Source organism: Scyliorhinus torazame, chromosome 6 (assembly GCF_047496885.1).
Source record: "Scyliorhinus torazame isolate Kashiwa2021f chromosome 6, sScyTor2.1, whole genome shotgun sequence".
NCBI lineage: Eukaryota > Metazoa > Chordata > Chondrichthyes > Carcharhiniformes > Scyliorhinidae > Scyliorhinus > Scyliorhinus torazame.
Genome location: NC_092712.1, coordinates 100,232,900 through 100,248,337, shown reverse-complemented (window position 1 = coordinate 100,248,337; position 15,438 = coordinate 100,232,900). Strand labels below are relative to the sequence as shown.

Sequence of the window (15,438 nt, the reverse complement as noted above, 5' to 3'; positions counted from 1 at the left end):
TGGGTAGGGTGCTCTTTCCAAGAGCCGGTGCAGACTCGATGGGCCGAATGGCCTCCTTCTGCACTGTAAATTCTATGATAAACCATCCAACGTACCCAGAGCAAATCTGTGATTATTCCGTATCGGGGGTCCACACCGAGGCCCCCTCCTCTCCCCTGTGTCTCCTCCACTGCCCCCAGATCCTCAGTACCGCCGTCACCACCGGACTAGTGGTGTATTGTGCCGGTGAGAACGGCAGCGATACACTGCCAGCAGCCCCACATCCAGTCGCCTGAGAGGGCGCTGACCCCGTTCCGCCCCCAGTCGCAGGTCCACCCAGTGCGGGGCATGGTCCGAAATCGCAATGGCCGAGTATTCTACCCCCTCCACCCTCGGGATTAACGCCCTACTCAACACAAAGAAGTCTATTCGCGAATAGACTTCATGGACATGGGAGAAAAAGGAAAACTCCTTCGTCCTTGGCCGCGTAAACCTCCACGGGTCCACTCCCCCCATCTGGCCCATGAACTCCCACAAGGCCCTGGCCGCCGTCGGCCTCTTTCCTGTTCTGGACTTGGAATGATCCAAGCTCGGATCCAAGACCGTATTAAAGTTCCCTCCCATAATCGGGTGACTTATCTCCAAGTCCGGGATCCTACCCAACACACGCCTCATAAAGTCCGCATCGTCCCAGTTCAGGGCATATACATTCAATAACACCACCCGGGCCCCCTGCAGCTTGCCACTCACCATTATGTACCTGCCCCCCTTATCTGCCACGATGCTACCCGCCTCAAATGCCACTCGTTTACTGACCAAAATAGCCACTCCTCTGGTCTTTGAGTCTAACCCCGAGTGAAACACCTGTCCCACTCTTCCTTTCCTTTGCCCAGTCTGGTCCGCGAGCTTTAAGTGCGTCTCTTGCAACATGGCTACGTCCGCCTTCAACCCCTTTAAATGAGAGAACATGCGGGACCGCTTGACCGGCCCATTCAGGCCCCTAACGTTCCACGTGATCAGCCTGGTTGGGGGGGGGTAACCCCATCCCGCCGACAAGCCATCTCCCTTTTTCGGCCAACCACGTGGCCCTGCCTCCCTCCTCCAGCTCTCCCCCCGGTGGTCCTCTTGCCCGACTCTCCATCCATACCCCTCACCTGGCTCCCCTTCAGTCAGCAAAGCAGCACCCCTTCCCCCCTCCCCCACACTGCCAAGCATCCGCTTAGCTCTGGTTTACCCCCCATTGTGCTTCCGTAAGTCAGCTCACCCATGCTGACCCCGGCCGCACCCGCCTCTATCTACCAACCCTTAACTTGTTGCCCCCTTCGGGCCGCCCTCCCCCCCTGCCCCGCAGGGTAGAGGGGCAAGCGCCATCTGGGACCGCCCCGTGCGCCGGACCGCCCGTCCCGGGCGTTTCCCAACCCCTAGCACCGAACACCTGGAAAACAAGCAAAACAAACAACAAAACTCCCAACCAAACTAGGGCAGACATGCCCATAAACTTATGCTTTACCCGCCGTCCTCCCCTCGGTCCCTCCCCACCTACACATTTCACCCCCATACAACAGTCCCTTGGTTCAGGTCCAGCTTCTCCTGCCTGATGAACGACCACGCCTCGTCTGGAGTATCAAAATAGTGGTGCCTGTCCTGGTATGTTACCCACAGTCTCGCCGGGTGCAGGAGCCCAAACTTCACCCCTTTACCGTGGAGGACCGCCTTCGCCCGGTTAAAACCTGCACGCCTCCTCGCCAGCTCAGCTCCCAGGTCCTGGTAAATTTGGATCTCGCCATTCACCCACTTACTGCTCCGCTCTTTCTTCGCCCACCGCAGGACTCACTCCCGGTCTGCCAAGCGCTGAAACTGTATCACCATCGCCCTCGGTGGCTCGTTTACCCTCGGCTTTCTGGCAAGAACCCTGTGCGCCCCATCCAGCTGCAAGGGCCGCGGGAAGGCCCCCGCGCCCATCAGCGTCCCCAACATTGTGGCCACATACGTGCTCACGTCCGCCCCCTCCGCTCCTTCAGGAATGCCCAGGATCCGCAGATTGTGGCTGAGATCTGCACTCAAGGTCATCCAGCCTCTCCTGCCATCTCTTATGGACCGCCTCGTGCGCCTCCACTTTCACCGCCAGCCCAGGATCTCGTCCTCGTTCTCCGCCACCTTCCTCCTCACCTCCTTGATCTCCTTCTCCTGCACCTTCTGGGTCACCACAATTCTCTCTGTTTTCAGCTCCATGAAGCAGATTTTAAGGCGCTCCTGCTGTTAAATGGATAATTGGGCCCACACCTCCCGATCCTCTCCGGCCGCCATTTTGTCCTCCCGGACCTTCTCGACCTTCTTCCCCAGGTTCGCGCGTCTGCCAGCTCTGCTCTGGTCCTCTCCATGCACCAGCGGGAGGGTGGGGGGCGGTGGGGGGATCTCCCACATCTGTTCCAACATCAGTCCCTCCTGTTAACTGTCGCCGCCGCTCCTTTTAGCGGCCTGAAACACCGATGCCGGCGGGAGCTCCCGTTCGCGTGACCTAGCAGATCATGGCCGCTACCGGAAGTCTCCCAGACTCATTTATAATTTGTCTTTGCAATGCAGAATACTCCTCAAAAATTAGGACAGAGGTTGTAACAAGTACAGAAATTCAGTATTGCTGAAGTAAGGGGCATGCTGTTCAAGTTTTTTGTCTTGCACCCATCAGCTCAGATGCAATTCTGCTGCCTCACGGCGCTGAGGACCTGGGTTCGAATCCCGGCCCAGGGTCACTGTCCGTGTGGAGTTTGCACATTCTCCCCGTGTCTGCATGAGTTTCACCACACAACCCAAAGATGTGCAGGCTAGGTGGACTGGCCACGCTAAATTGCCCCTTAATTGGGAAAAAATAAAATTGGGTACTCTAAATTTATATTAAAAAGGACAGATGCAATAATGCCAAATTTCAAAGGGAACAACAATTAATACTGCACGAGTAAAGGGATGTGGATTGTTGGCCAAATCAGCTCGGATTGATTGAGAAGTTACCATTGAAAATGCACCAGGGAGTTATTATTCCCCCATGCTTGTGTTTATTTAAAAAAAAAAGGGGTGTAATGTCTGGACATTTTCCCTTTGCCTGCAGAGGACAGGTATGTAGCTTCCAGCAAACGTAAGTGAGCCACATTGTGAGTCCGACTGAAAATATTAAAATGATTGTTCGCGTAATCATTAGCTCAGGATTGTTCAGAAACTGTTGTCCAATCACAGAATTACATTTAACTTTAGACATTATATTGCAAGCACTAGTTGGTTGAGTATAGTAGTATTCTTCCTATTGAGAATAGCCGAAGGATGTGGTGTTTGATATGATCCACCAGTCATTGCAATGTATGCCCCACCACCCTTGGGAGTGTGGGTTAGGGGGAAATGAATGAGAGCAAAGCAAGGGAGTGCAGAAAATACAGGAGTTGGGTGAATTGTTCAAAGAGGAAAAGGTAGGGGTAATGGGAGTGATAGTGGTGGGAAGGGGAAAAGACTATGTGGAAAATAAAGGGAAGGGCAACTTTGGATAATGGGAATGGTGAGAAGGGAGCCACTGGGGGTACATTTTGCCTCCACCCCATCCTAAATGCAATCTGCACTGACTTGTGACTCCCTTCCCACCACACTGTATCAGACCATCCACACCTTCCACCAAAAAATAGAAAAAGACAGAGACTGATGGAGATATGAGGTGAACAGAAGAGCAAAAGCATCAAACAGTTAAAAGAGTAACCATAATCTCTAACTTGCTCTGTGCAATGCCACAGGAGATCGATATGCACACACCTCACATAGAGCTGTGAGTGTAGCTTAATCCCTTGACGTGTCTGTCATATTTCATAATATATGAAGACAAGAGCATTACTTCCTATTGTCAGTTTAGCTCAGTTGGTAACACTCTCACCTTCGTCAGAAGATTCTGGGTTCAATTGCTACTACAAACTTAAACATACAATCTAGATTGACATTTAAATTCAGAGAGGTTCAGTATGGATCAAAGTACAACTTTTTGGAAGAGATGCTAAAATTGAGATTATATTGAGTTTTTCTTTTTCAAATGTTAGGGCTCAGTTGAATAATCTGAATTAAGGATTTCCCTTGATAATGGTCTAGAGATACCAGTGCGAACAAAATGCATTTTGTTCATCACCACCCCACATTAAGAATATCCTTTGTTAGGAATGAAAAATAAATGTATTTTGTTTGGATAGGCAAAAGAGCCAAAATACTCATGACCTCCTTCTTAGTTGTGCCTGACAAACCTGTTAAGAGTTCTTTGAAGAGATAACAAATAGGTTAGACCAAGGAGAGCCAATGGATGTTATCTATCTTGACTTCCAAAAGGCCTTTGATAAGGTGCCTCACGGGAGACTGCTGAGTAAAATAAGGGCCCATGGTATTCGAGGCAAGGTACTAACATGGATTGACGATTGGCTGTCAGGCAGAAGGCAGAGAGTTGGGATAAAAGGTTCTTTTTTGGAATGGCAACCGGTGACGAGTGGTGTCCCGCAGGGTTCAGTGTTGGGGCCACAGCTGTTCCCTTTATTTATTTTTTAAAAATATATATTTATTAAAGATTTTTCACACAATTTTTCTCCCTTACAAACAATGACCCCCCCCCCCGTAACAAAAAAGGCAAGAAATCGCGCAGAGCAAGATATATACATGGCAAAATGATATATTTACACAGCTTTGTACACTGGCCCTCTCCTGTACGTGCCAGTTTCCCCAACCCTTCATGTTATCTCTTGCTCACCCACCCTCCCCGGCGGTCCGTCCCCCACCCCCCCCCCCCCCCCCCCCCCAAGGTTGCTGCTGCTGACCGACCTTCCTCTAACGCTCCGCGAGATAGTCTAGGAACGGTTGCCACCGCCTGTAGAACCCCTGCGCTGGCCCTCTCAAGGTAAACTTAATCCTCCCCAACTTTATGAACCCAGCCATATCATTTATCCAGGCCTCCAGGATGGGGGCTTCGCCTCCTTCCACATTAGCAAGATCCTTCGCCGGGCTACAAGGGACGCAAAGGTCAGAATGCCAGCCTCTTTCGCCTCCTGCACTCCCGGTTCCTCCACTACTCCAAATATTACTAGCCCCCAGCCTGGCTTGACCCGGACTTTCACCACCTGAGATATTGCTCCCGCCACTCCTCTCCAGAACCCCTCCAGTGCCGGGCATGACCAAAACATATGAACATGGTTCGCCGGGCTCCCTGAGCACCTTCCACATCTGTCCTCTACCCCAAAGAACCTGCTCAACCTCGCCCCCATCAAGTGAGCTCTGTGAACCACCTTAAATTGTATCAGGCTGAGCCTGGCACACGAGGAGGAGGAATTAACCCTACCTAGGGCATCAGCCCACAGACCTTCCTCGATCTCCTCCCCCAGCTCCTCCTCCCATTTACCCTTCAACTCTTCTACCAGCGCTTCCCCCTCTTCTTTCAACTCCTGGTGTATTTCCGACACCTTGCCCTCCCCGACCCATACACCCGAGATCACCCTATCTTGAACTTCTTGTGCCGGGAGCAACGGGAATTCCCTCACCTGTCGCCTCACAAAAGCCCTCACCTGCATATATCTAAAGGCATTTCCCGGGGGTAACTCAAACTTCTCCTCCAGTGCCCCTAGGCTCGCAAACGTCCCGTCGATGAACAGGTCCCCCATTCTTCCAATCCCCGCCCGATGCCAGCTCTGGAACCCCCCGTCCATCTTCTCCGGGACAAACCGGTGGTTACTCCTGATCGGGGACCACACCGGTGCTCCCATTGCACCCTGGTGCTGTCTCCACTGGCCCCAGATCCTTAGCGTTGCCGCCATCACCGGGCTCGTGGTATACTTTGTCGGCGAGAGTGGCAGCGTGCCGTCACCAACGCCCCCAGGCTCGTTCCTTTACAGGACGCCATCTCCATCCTCTTCCATGCCGCCCCCTCACCCTCCATAACCCACTTGTGGATCATCGCCACATTTGCTGCCCAGTAGTAGTCCCCAGGTTTGGCAGCGCCAACCCTGCTCAGTCCCTACTGCGTTCCAGGAACCCTCTCCTTACTCTCGGGGTCTTATTCGCCCACACAAACCCCATAATACTCCTGCCTACTCTCTTAAAAAAGGCCTTTGTGATCACGATGGGAAGGCACTGAAACACAAACAGAAACCTCGGAAGGACCACCATTTTGACCAACTGCACTCTACCCGCCAGCGAGAGCGGTAGCATGTCCCATCTTTTGAAATCCTCCTTCATTTGCTCCACCAACCTCGTCAGATTCAGTTTATGTAGGGTCCCCCAACTCCTGGCTATCTGGATCCCCAGATACCGAAAGCTCCCCTCCGACCTCCTCAGCTGTAGGTCCCCTATCCCTCTTTCTTGGTCCCCCGCCTGTAATACAAAGAGCTCATTCTTCCCTACATTGAGCTTATAGCCCGAAAACACCCCAAACTCCCTTAAGAGTCTGCATGACCTCCACCATCCCCTCCATTGGATCCGCCACGTACAGCAACAGATCATCCACATATAGCGACACCCGATGCTCTTCTCCCCCTCGGACCACCCCCTTCCATTTATTAGACTCCCTCATTGACATGGCCAATGGTTCGATCGCCAATGCGAACAACAGGGGGGGCAGGGGGCACCCCTGCCTCGTCCCTCGGTACAGTCGAAAGTACTCCGACCTCCGCCGGTTCGTCACTACTCTCGCCATCGGGGCTCTGTAAAGGAGCTTAACCCAACTGATAAACCCTCCCCCGAACCGAAACCTACGCAGCACCTCCCAGAGGTACTCCCACTCTACTCGGTCAAAGGCCTTCTCCGCGTCCGTAGCTGCCACTATCTCCGCCGCTCCCTCCTCCGATGGCATCATTATCACGTTTAAGAGCCGCCGCACATTGGTGTTTAGTTGCCTGCCCTTTATAAATCCCGTCTGCTCCTCGTGCATTACCCCCGGGACACAGTCCTCGATCCTCGTGGTCAGCACTTTTGCCAGCAACTTTGCATCCACATTGAGGAGCAGGATCGGCCTGTACGATCCACATTGCAGTGGGTCCTAGTCCCGCTTTAGGATCAAAGAAATTGTCGCTTCCGACATTGTCGGGGGCTGGGTCCCCTCCTCTCTTGCCTCATTAAAGGTCCTCACCAGTAGCGGGGCCAACAGGTCTACGTACCTCCTGGAGAACTCCACCGGGAATCCGTCCGGTCCCGGGGCCTTCCCTGCCTGCATGCTCCCCAAACCCTTGCTCAGCTCCTCCAACCCAATTGGTGCCCCCAAACCAACCACCTCTTGCTCCTCCACCCTCGGGAATCTCAGTTGATCTAGGAATCGGCTCATCCCCTCTTCCCCCGCTGGGGGCTGGGATCTGTACAGCTCTTCATAAAAGGCCTTAAATACCTCGTTTATTTTTGTCGCACTCCGAACCGTGCCTCCCCTTCCATCTTTGACTCCCCCTATTTCCCTCGCTGCCATCCTCTTACGGAGATGCTGTGCCAGCATCCGACTAGCCTTTTCCCCGTACTCGTAGATCGCCCCCTGCGTTTCCTCCACTGTGCCTCCGCCTTCCCTGTGGTCAACAGGTCAAACTCCGTCTGGAGCCGTCGTCTTTCCCCAAGTAATCTTTCCTCCGAGGCCTCTGCGTATCTCCTGTCCACTCTCAAAATCTCCCCCACTAACCTCTCCCTTTCCATGCCCTCTGTCTTCTCCCTATATGCCCTGATGGAGATTAGCTCTCCCCTGATCACCGCCTTCAACGCCTCCCATACCACCCCCACCCGCACATCCCCGTTGTCGTTGGCCTCCAAGTATCTTTCGATACACCCCCTCACCTTCCCACACACCACCTCGTCCGCCAACAGTCCCACATCCAGCCGCCACAACGGGCGTTGGTCTGTCTCCTCTCCCAGCTCCAGTTCCACCCAGTGCGGGGCATGGTCCGAAACGGCTATGGCCGAATACTCCGTCCCCTCCACCCTCGGGATGAGCGCCCTACCCAGAACAAAGAAATCTATCCGGGAGTAGGCTTTGTGTACATGGGAGAAGAAAAAAAATTCCCTGACCTGCGGCCTTGCAAACCGCCATGGGTCCACTCCCCCCATCTGATCCATAAACCCCCCAAGTACCTTGGCCGCCGCGGGCCTCTTTCCAGTCCTTGATTTGGAGCGGTCCAGTGCTGGATCCAACACTGTATTGAAGTCCCCTCCCATTATCAGGCCTCCTATCTCCAGGTCCGGAATGCGCCCAAACATGCGCTTCATGAATCCTGCATCATCCCAGTTCGGGGCGTATACGTTTACCAACACCACCCACGTCCCTTGCAGCCTACCGCTCACCATTACATATCGCCCTCCATTGTCCGCTACAATAGTCTTGGCCTCAAATGACACCCGCTTTCCCACCAATATTGCCACCCCTCTATGCTTCGCGTCCAGTCCTGAGTGGAATACCTGTCCTACCCATCCCTTTCTTAACCTGACCTGGTCCGCCACCTTCAGGTGTGTCTCTTGGAGCATGACCATGTCCGCCTTCAGTCCCTTTAAGTGCGCGAACACTCGAGCCCTCTTCACCGGCCCATTCAGGCCCCTCACATTCCACGTTATCAGCCGGATTGGAGGGGCTCTCACCCCCCCCTTTCCGCCGACTACCCATCTCCTTTTCTGGGCCAGTCCCGTGTCCACGCCTCCCTCACCCTCCAGTCCCCCAGCCGGGGGACCCCCGTCCCGACCACCTCTTCTGTGTCCCATTCCCTTTTGGCCAGTGCAGCAGCAACCCTTCCCCCCCCCCCGCTAGACCCCTGTCTAGCTTTTTTGCTCCCCCCATGTCACTCCCGTAAGTCAGCTGACGCCTGCTGACCCCGCCGTCCCATTCACCTCCCCGTGTGGGAGTCGCCCAATCAATATGCATTCCTTCGTTCCCCTTCCCGCCTTTCTTCCCGTGCGCGGGAAAAAACCCCGCGCTTTCCAAAGCCCGCTCCGCCCCCTCTGGCTCCAGTCCGGGTATATTCGGATCTCTGCATTGTCCCACTTACTGCTCCACTCCTTCTTGGCACATCTCAGGACCCACTCTCTGTCCGTGAACCGGTGGAACCTCACCACCATCGCCCTTGGAGGCTCATTTGCCTGGGGCTTCTTCGCCAGCACCCGATGTGCCCCGTCCAACTCCAGCGGCCTCGAAGGGGCCTTCGTGCCCATCATCGCCTCGAGCATCGTGCTCAGGTATGCCCCGGCATCGGCCCCCTCCACTCCCTCACGGAGACCCAGAATTTGCAGATTCTTTCTCCTCGACTTGTCCTCCAGGTCTTCGAGTCTTCCCGCCCACCTCTTGTGTAGCGCCTCGTTCTGCTCCACTCTCACCGCCAGGCCCACAAGCTCGTCCTCATTCTGACTGACTCTTTTCTGTACCTCCTGGATCTTAACTTCTTGGGCCTTCTGGGTGATCCAGAGTCCTTCAATTGCCGAAAGCATAGGCGCCAACATCTCCTTGCGCATCTCCTCGCGCTGCTCCTCGAAGCAGCGCTTGATGAACTCCTGCAGCTCCCCTTTGTCCCTGGCCACCGCCATTTTGTTTTCTTTCCCTTGCTTCTCCCGTTGCTCCAGTGCCACTCCTTTGGCCGTTACACTTCTGGTCCGTTTCATAGACGTTGGAGGGGGACCTCTCTCTTCCCTTCCCCACGGGTTGCGTTTAAAAAAGTTCAGTTGGGGCTCCTCTACCGAGCCCGAAAGTCCGTGGTAGCGGGAGCTGCCGAATCGTGCGGCTTAGCTCCGCATAGCCGCAACCGGAAATCTTCTCTTTATATATTAACGATCTAGATGACGGGACTGGGGGCATTCTGGCTAAGTTTGCCGATGATACAAAGATAGGTGGAGGGGCAGGTAGTATGGAGGAGGTGGGGAGGCTGCAGAAAGATTTAGATAGTTTAGGAGAGTGGTCCAAGAAATGGCTGATGAAATTCAACGTGGGCAAGTGCGAGGTCTTGCACTTTGGAAAAAAGAATAGAGGCATGGACTATTTTCTAAACGGTGACAAAATTCATAATGCTGAACTGCAAAGGGACTTGGGAGTCCTAGTCCAGGATTCTCTAAAGGTAAACTTGCAAGTTGAGTCCGTAATTAAGAAAGCAAATGCAATGTTGTCATTTATCTCAAGAGGCTTGGAATATAAAAGCAGGGATGTACTTCTGAAGCTTTATAAAACATTAGTAAGGCCCCATTTAGAATACTGTGAGCAATTTTGGGCCCCACACCTCAGGAAGGACATATTGGCACTGGAGCGGGTCCAGCGGAGATTCACACGGATGATCCCAGGAATGGTAGGCCTCACATACGATGAACGTCTGAGGATCCTGGGATTATATTCATTGGAGTTTAGGAGGTTGAGGGGAGATCCCGTACCAGCCTCCCCGAACAGGCGCCGGAATGTGGCGACTAGGGGCCTTAGGGGCTGTTTAGCACAGGGCTAAATCGCTGGCTTTGAAAGCAGACCAAGGCAGGCTAGCAGCACGGTTCAATTCCCGTAACAGCCTCCCCGAACAGGCGCCGGAAATGTGGCGACTAGGGGCTTTTCACAGTAACTTCATTTGAAACCTACTTGTGACAATAAGTGATTTTCATTTTTCATTCATCTAATAGAAACTTACAAGATAATGAATGGCTTAGATAGGGTGGACATAGGGAAGTTGTTTCCATTAGCAGGGGAGACTAGGACCCGGGGGCACAGCCTTAGAATAAAAGGGAGTCACTTTAGAACAGAGATGAGGAGAAATTTCTTCAGCCAGAGAGTGGTGGGTCTGTGGAATTCATTGCCACAGAGGGTGGTGGAGGCCAGGACGTTGAGTGTCTTTAAGACAGAAGTTGATAAATTTGTGATTTCTCGAGGAATTAAGGGCTATGGAGAGAGAGCGGGTAAATGGAGTTGAAATCAGCCATGATTGAATGGTGGAGTGAACTCGATGGGCCGAATGGCCTTACTTCCGCTCCTATGTCTTATGGTCTTAGTTTAGCTGTGGTTGAAAATTCACAACCTGACCCAAAAATGCCCAAGTTAAAATATTACTGGATTCCTTTTTCAGTGTATTGTCAAACACGGATCATAAAATTTCCTTTTGTCCAATGCTACAAAGTGAAATAAAAAAGGTTGGGCTGGCATTATACCAATGGTTAAATATCAACTTTCATTCAAGAGGGCTCTTAAAACGGTGCGCAAGCTAATATTTCTAAATCTATCTATTATACTTATATATGCAGCAAGAGCTGGTCAACATTCAGGCTTGGGCTCACAAGTAACACTCACACCACACAAGAGCCAGACCATGACATCTCCAACAAGAGAGAATCTAACTACCATCTCTTGATAGTCAATGGAATTACCATCACCAAATTACCCACTATCAACATCCTGGGGGGTTACCATTGACGAGAAACTGGTCAGAGGCTGAGAATTCTGCAGTGAGTAATTCATCTGCTGACTCTCCAAACCCTGTCCATCTTCTGCAAGGCACAAGTCAGGAGTGTAATAGAATACTCTCCACTTGCCTTGATTAGTGCAGCTCCAACAACACTCAAGAAGCTCAACACCACCCAGGACAAAGCAGTCCGCTTGACTGGCCCTCCACCACCATCGGCGCACATTGGGGGAAGACAGTGAAGTCATGGTAATATCACTGGGTTAGTAATCCAACGTCCCAGGCTAATGCTTTCCGGCCATGGGTTTAAATCCCACCATGGCAGCTGGTGGAATTTAAATTCAATTAATAATGTGGAATATAAAGCTTGTGTGAGTAATAGTGTCCATGACAACCATCATCAATTGATGCAAAACCCCCTCTAGTTCACTAATGCCCTTTAGAAAAATAAATATGCCATCCTTAACTGTTCTGGTCTGTGAGTAGTAGTTATGTACCATCTACAAGATGCACTGCAGCAACTCACAAGGCACCTTCCAAACCCATGAACTCCATCACCAAAAAGGTCAAGGGCAGCAGATGCATAGGAACACCATCCGCTGCTAGTTGTCATCCAAGCAACACACCACCATAACGTGAGACTATGGGTGGGATTTTCCATCGGTTCACGGTAATGGGATTCCCCAGTCCCGCTGCAGTGAATGGGAGATTTGGCTGAGCGCTAGATTCTCTGTCATTGCAAGCAGCAGTAACGGGGTGGATTCACAACGGGAAATTCCGGCCTATATTGCGCTTCCTTCACTGTTGCTGAGTCAAAATCCAGGAACTCTGGGCTGGATTCTCTCACCCCGGGACACGGCCGGAGAATCGCCGGGACTGGCGCAAATCGCGCCACGCCACCGGTCCGCCAATTCTCCGGAGAGCGGCCCGGGATGGGCATAGCGGCCACGATAAAAAAGCCGAGTCCCGCTGGCGTCGTTCACACCTGCACTTACCAGGCGGGACTTCGGCGTGGATGCACCTGGGGGCGGCCTGGTGGGGGGTTCCGAACCCGGGGGGGGGGGGGGGGGGGGTGCTCTGCTGTGGCCTGGGCCGCGATCGGAGCCTACCGATCAGCGGGCCGGCCTCTTGGGCTGGGGGCCTCTTTTGTTCCGCGCCGGCCCCAATAGCTCTACGCCATGTTGCATCGGTGCCGGTGAGAAGGGAACCACTGCTCATGAGCACATTGGCGCCGGTCGCACTGCATGCGCAGACCCGCGGCGCCCATCTGACGCCGGGGATCGGCAGCTGGAGCGGCGTGGGTCACTCCAGTGCCATGCTGGCCCCCTGTAGGGGTCAGAATTGCTGCTCCCGAGGCCATGTTGACACCGTCAAGAAACGCCACGTCGTTTACGACAGCGTCAACACTTAGTCTCAGGATCAGAGAATCCTGCACTCTGTCCCTCACAGCACTATGGGTGTACCTACGCCTCATGGACTACAGCGGTTCAAGAAGGCAGCTCACCACCACCTTCTCAAGGGCAATTAGGGACAGGCAATAAAAATGCTGAGTTGGTCAGCGACTCTCACATCCTGTGAAATTTGTTTTAAATTAAATGAACATCTTCAAGAGAATTGGTGAAGGCATTCGTGTATTTCACCCAGTTTGGTCATTTTTTTGGCTAAACTGAAATTCTGAAAAGTAATTTTCAGTATCCAAAGCACTGCTGAAAGGGAACCATTCTAGAAAATACTGTTAGGTCACTGCTTGCCGGCTACATTTCCTCCCTTAGGAACACTACTGGATTTATGACTTTGATATTTTTCACCAATACAGTATTAGGACCAATCTGTTATTTTTTAGTTTTACTACAAGACCAACTCAGAGAAATAAAGTTTAAACTTTCATACAGAATACAGTCTCCAGCTTCTTCCCCTCTCAGCTGCCACCTTTAATTTGTAGTCACTAAAATTTATCATTTATCAAAGGTCTATAAAATAATGAGGAGCATCGATAAGAGAGGAGTCTAGAACTAGAGGGCATAGGTTTAAGGTGAGAGGAGAGAGATACAAAAGAGACCAGAGGGGAAATTTCTTCACACACAGGGCGGTGAGCATCTGGAACGGGCTGCTAGAGGCAGTGGTAGAGGCAGGAACAATTTTATCCTTTAAAAAAGCAGTTAGACAGTTACATGGGCAGGGTGGGTATAGAGGAATATGGGCCAAATGCAGACAAGTGGGACTAGCTTAGTGATAGAAACTGGGCAGCATGGTTAAGCTGGTCCGAAGGGCCTGTTTCCTTGCTGTAAACATCTATGACTCTATGACTATTTAATTAAAATGGAAATCACACCTCTGTTGATCTGCTCTGCAACTCAAATGCTTTCACTTTTGTCTTAGATTCTGGATGATCTCTCACATTTACTGCCATTGCTGACTGAACGGTCATTTGATTGGCTGAAGGGCAAATATGCACACTAAGCTTAGCCGCTGACTGTCAGATCTGACTTCACTACTTTAAGTTATACTTCTGTTGATGGTTCTTTTGGTAAAAACAAACATCCTTCTATTTTTCATTATAAAAATATTTTTGTTTTCCACAATGCAGATTATTTACAGTGCTTTATTCCTACCTTATCATTCATTAATGCTGCAATATGAGTAGTCTTCCCACCAGGAGCAGCACAAATATCCAAGATTCTCTCTCCAGGTTTAGGATCCAACACGTGACTCACTACCACAGATGGCAAGTTCTGAACATTAAGAAAGGTATATTATCACACTGCATAGACCTCCACAATTAATTTGACATCTTTTCAGTATTTGAAATACAAGTTTCCATGTATATCCCAAAAGTAAACCCTTAAACAATGCAGCATATTATTTTATCGCAAGGAGGGTAGGAAGGGGATGACACTAAACCTCTGCTACCATCCCTCAAGACATTCCACTGGTGGTTAAATGAATACTAAAAGTGTGTACCTTAAGCAAATTACATGAATACAGCTGTGAATTCAGCTCCCTGAATTCCCATCTTTTCTTCAAATGGCTGCTCATTGATAAATAAACTGTCATTTAAGGAGCTCCTGACATTCCGAGGTGTTTATTGGCAACGGGAATTGGATTGAAGAGAATTCTCAAAGGATTTTTAAATTGTTAATTTTGACATGAGCCCATAAAAGCACTGACTGTCATTCTTTTGTCAAAGATATCAATAAGGAGACATCCAAAGCAACAATAGTTAAGCTTACGGTTTATATAAAACATAAACAACTATTGAAAAAAACAAATAAAATACTGTAGTTGCTGGGACCTGAAAAAATAACAGAAAACACTGGAAATATTCAGCAGGCCTGGTAGCAGATGTGGAGCGAGAAAGAGAGTCAACAGCACGGTGACACAGTGGTTACCACTGCTGCCTCACAGCTCCAGGGATCCGGGTTCAATTCAGGCCTCAGGTGACTGTCTGTGTGGAGTTTGCACTTTCTCCCCGTGTCTACTTAGGTTTCCTCCGGGTGCTCCAGTTTCCTCCCACAGTCTAAAGATGGGCCGGTCAGATGGATTGGCCATGCTAAATTGCCCTTAGTGTCCAAAAACATTAGGTGGGGTTAGTGGGTTAGGGTGGAGATATGGACTAAAGTAGGGTGCTCGTTCCAGGGGCCGGCGCAGACTCAATGGGCCGAATAGCCTCCTTCTGCAATGTAAATTCTATGAATCTATGATTTTACATTGACAACGTTTCATTAGAATTTGAAATGTCAGAAATACAATAAGTTTTAAGAAAAACATTGGTCTTATTCCATGTGGATTCCAACTGAAATTTGTTTTTGAGATCAACAAACGATGCAACTCTCTCACACACCTTCCCTTTTTCTTCTCTCCCCCCACCCATACCAATATCTGCTGCCTCTACACCTACTCAAAATCTGTTATATCTCTAGCTTTTCACAATTCTGATCCTTGACCTGAAACATTAGGCTGGATTATATGCAAGTTTGAAGGTGGAGAGGGGCATGCAAATCCAACAGGTGGCCTGCCCTATATCCCCTGACCCTTCCGCCAGCACAATCTTACAAGTGGTGCGGCTAGCTGGTGACGA

General features: G+C 51.0%; 1 protein-coding gene across 8 annotated transcripts in view; it reads right to left on the bottom strand.

Annotated features, from left to right (window-relative positions):
- Positions 1-15,438, bottom strand: part of nsun6 (NOP2/Sun RNA methyltransferase 6) — a 60,165-nt gene that overhangs the window by 15,974 nt on the left and 28,753 nt on the right. For all 8 annotated transcript variants that reach the window (XM_072508555.1, XM_072508558.1, XM_072508552.1 and 5 more), the window contains one exon: positions 13,973-14,092. In XM_072508555.1, coding sequence (XP_072364656.1) covers positions 13,973-14,092 — 120 coding nt within the window. The remainder of the gene's footprint in view (positions 1-13,972; positions 14,093-15,438) is intronic.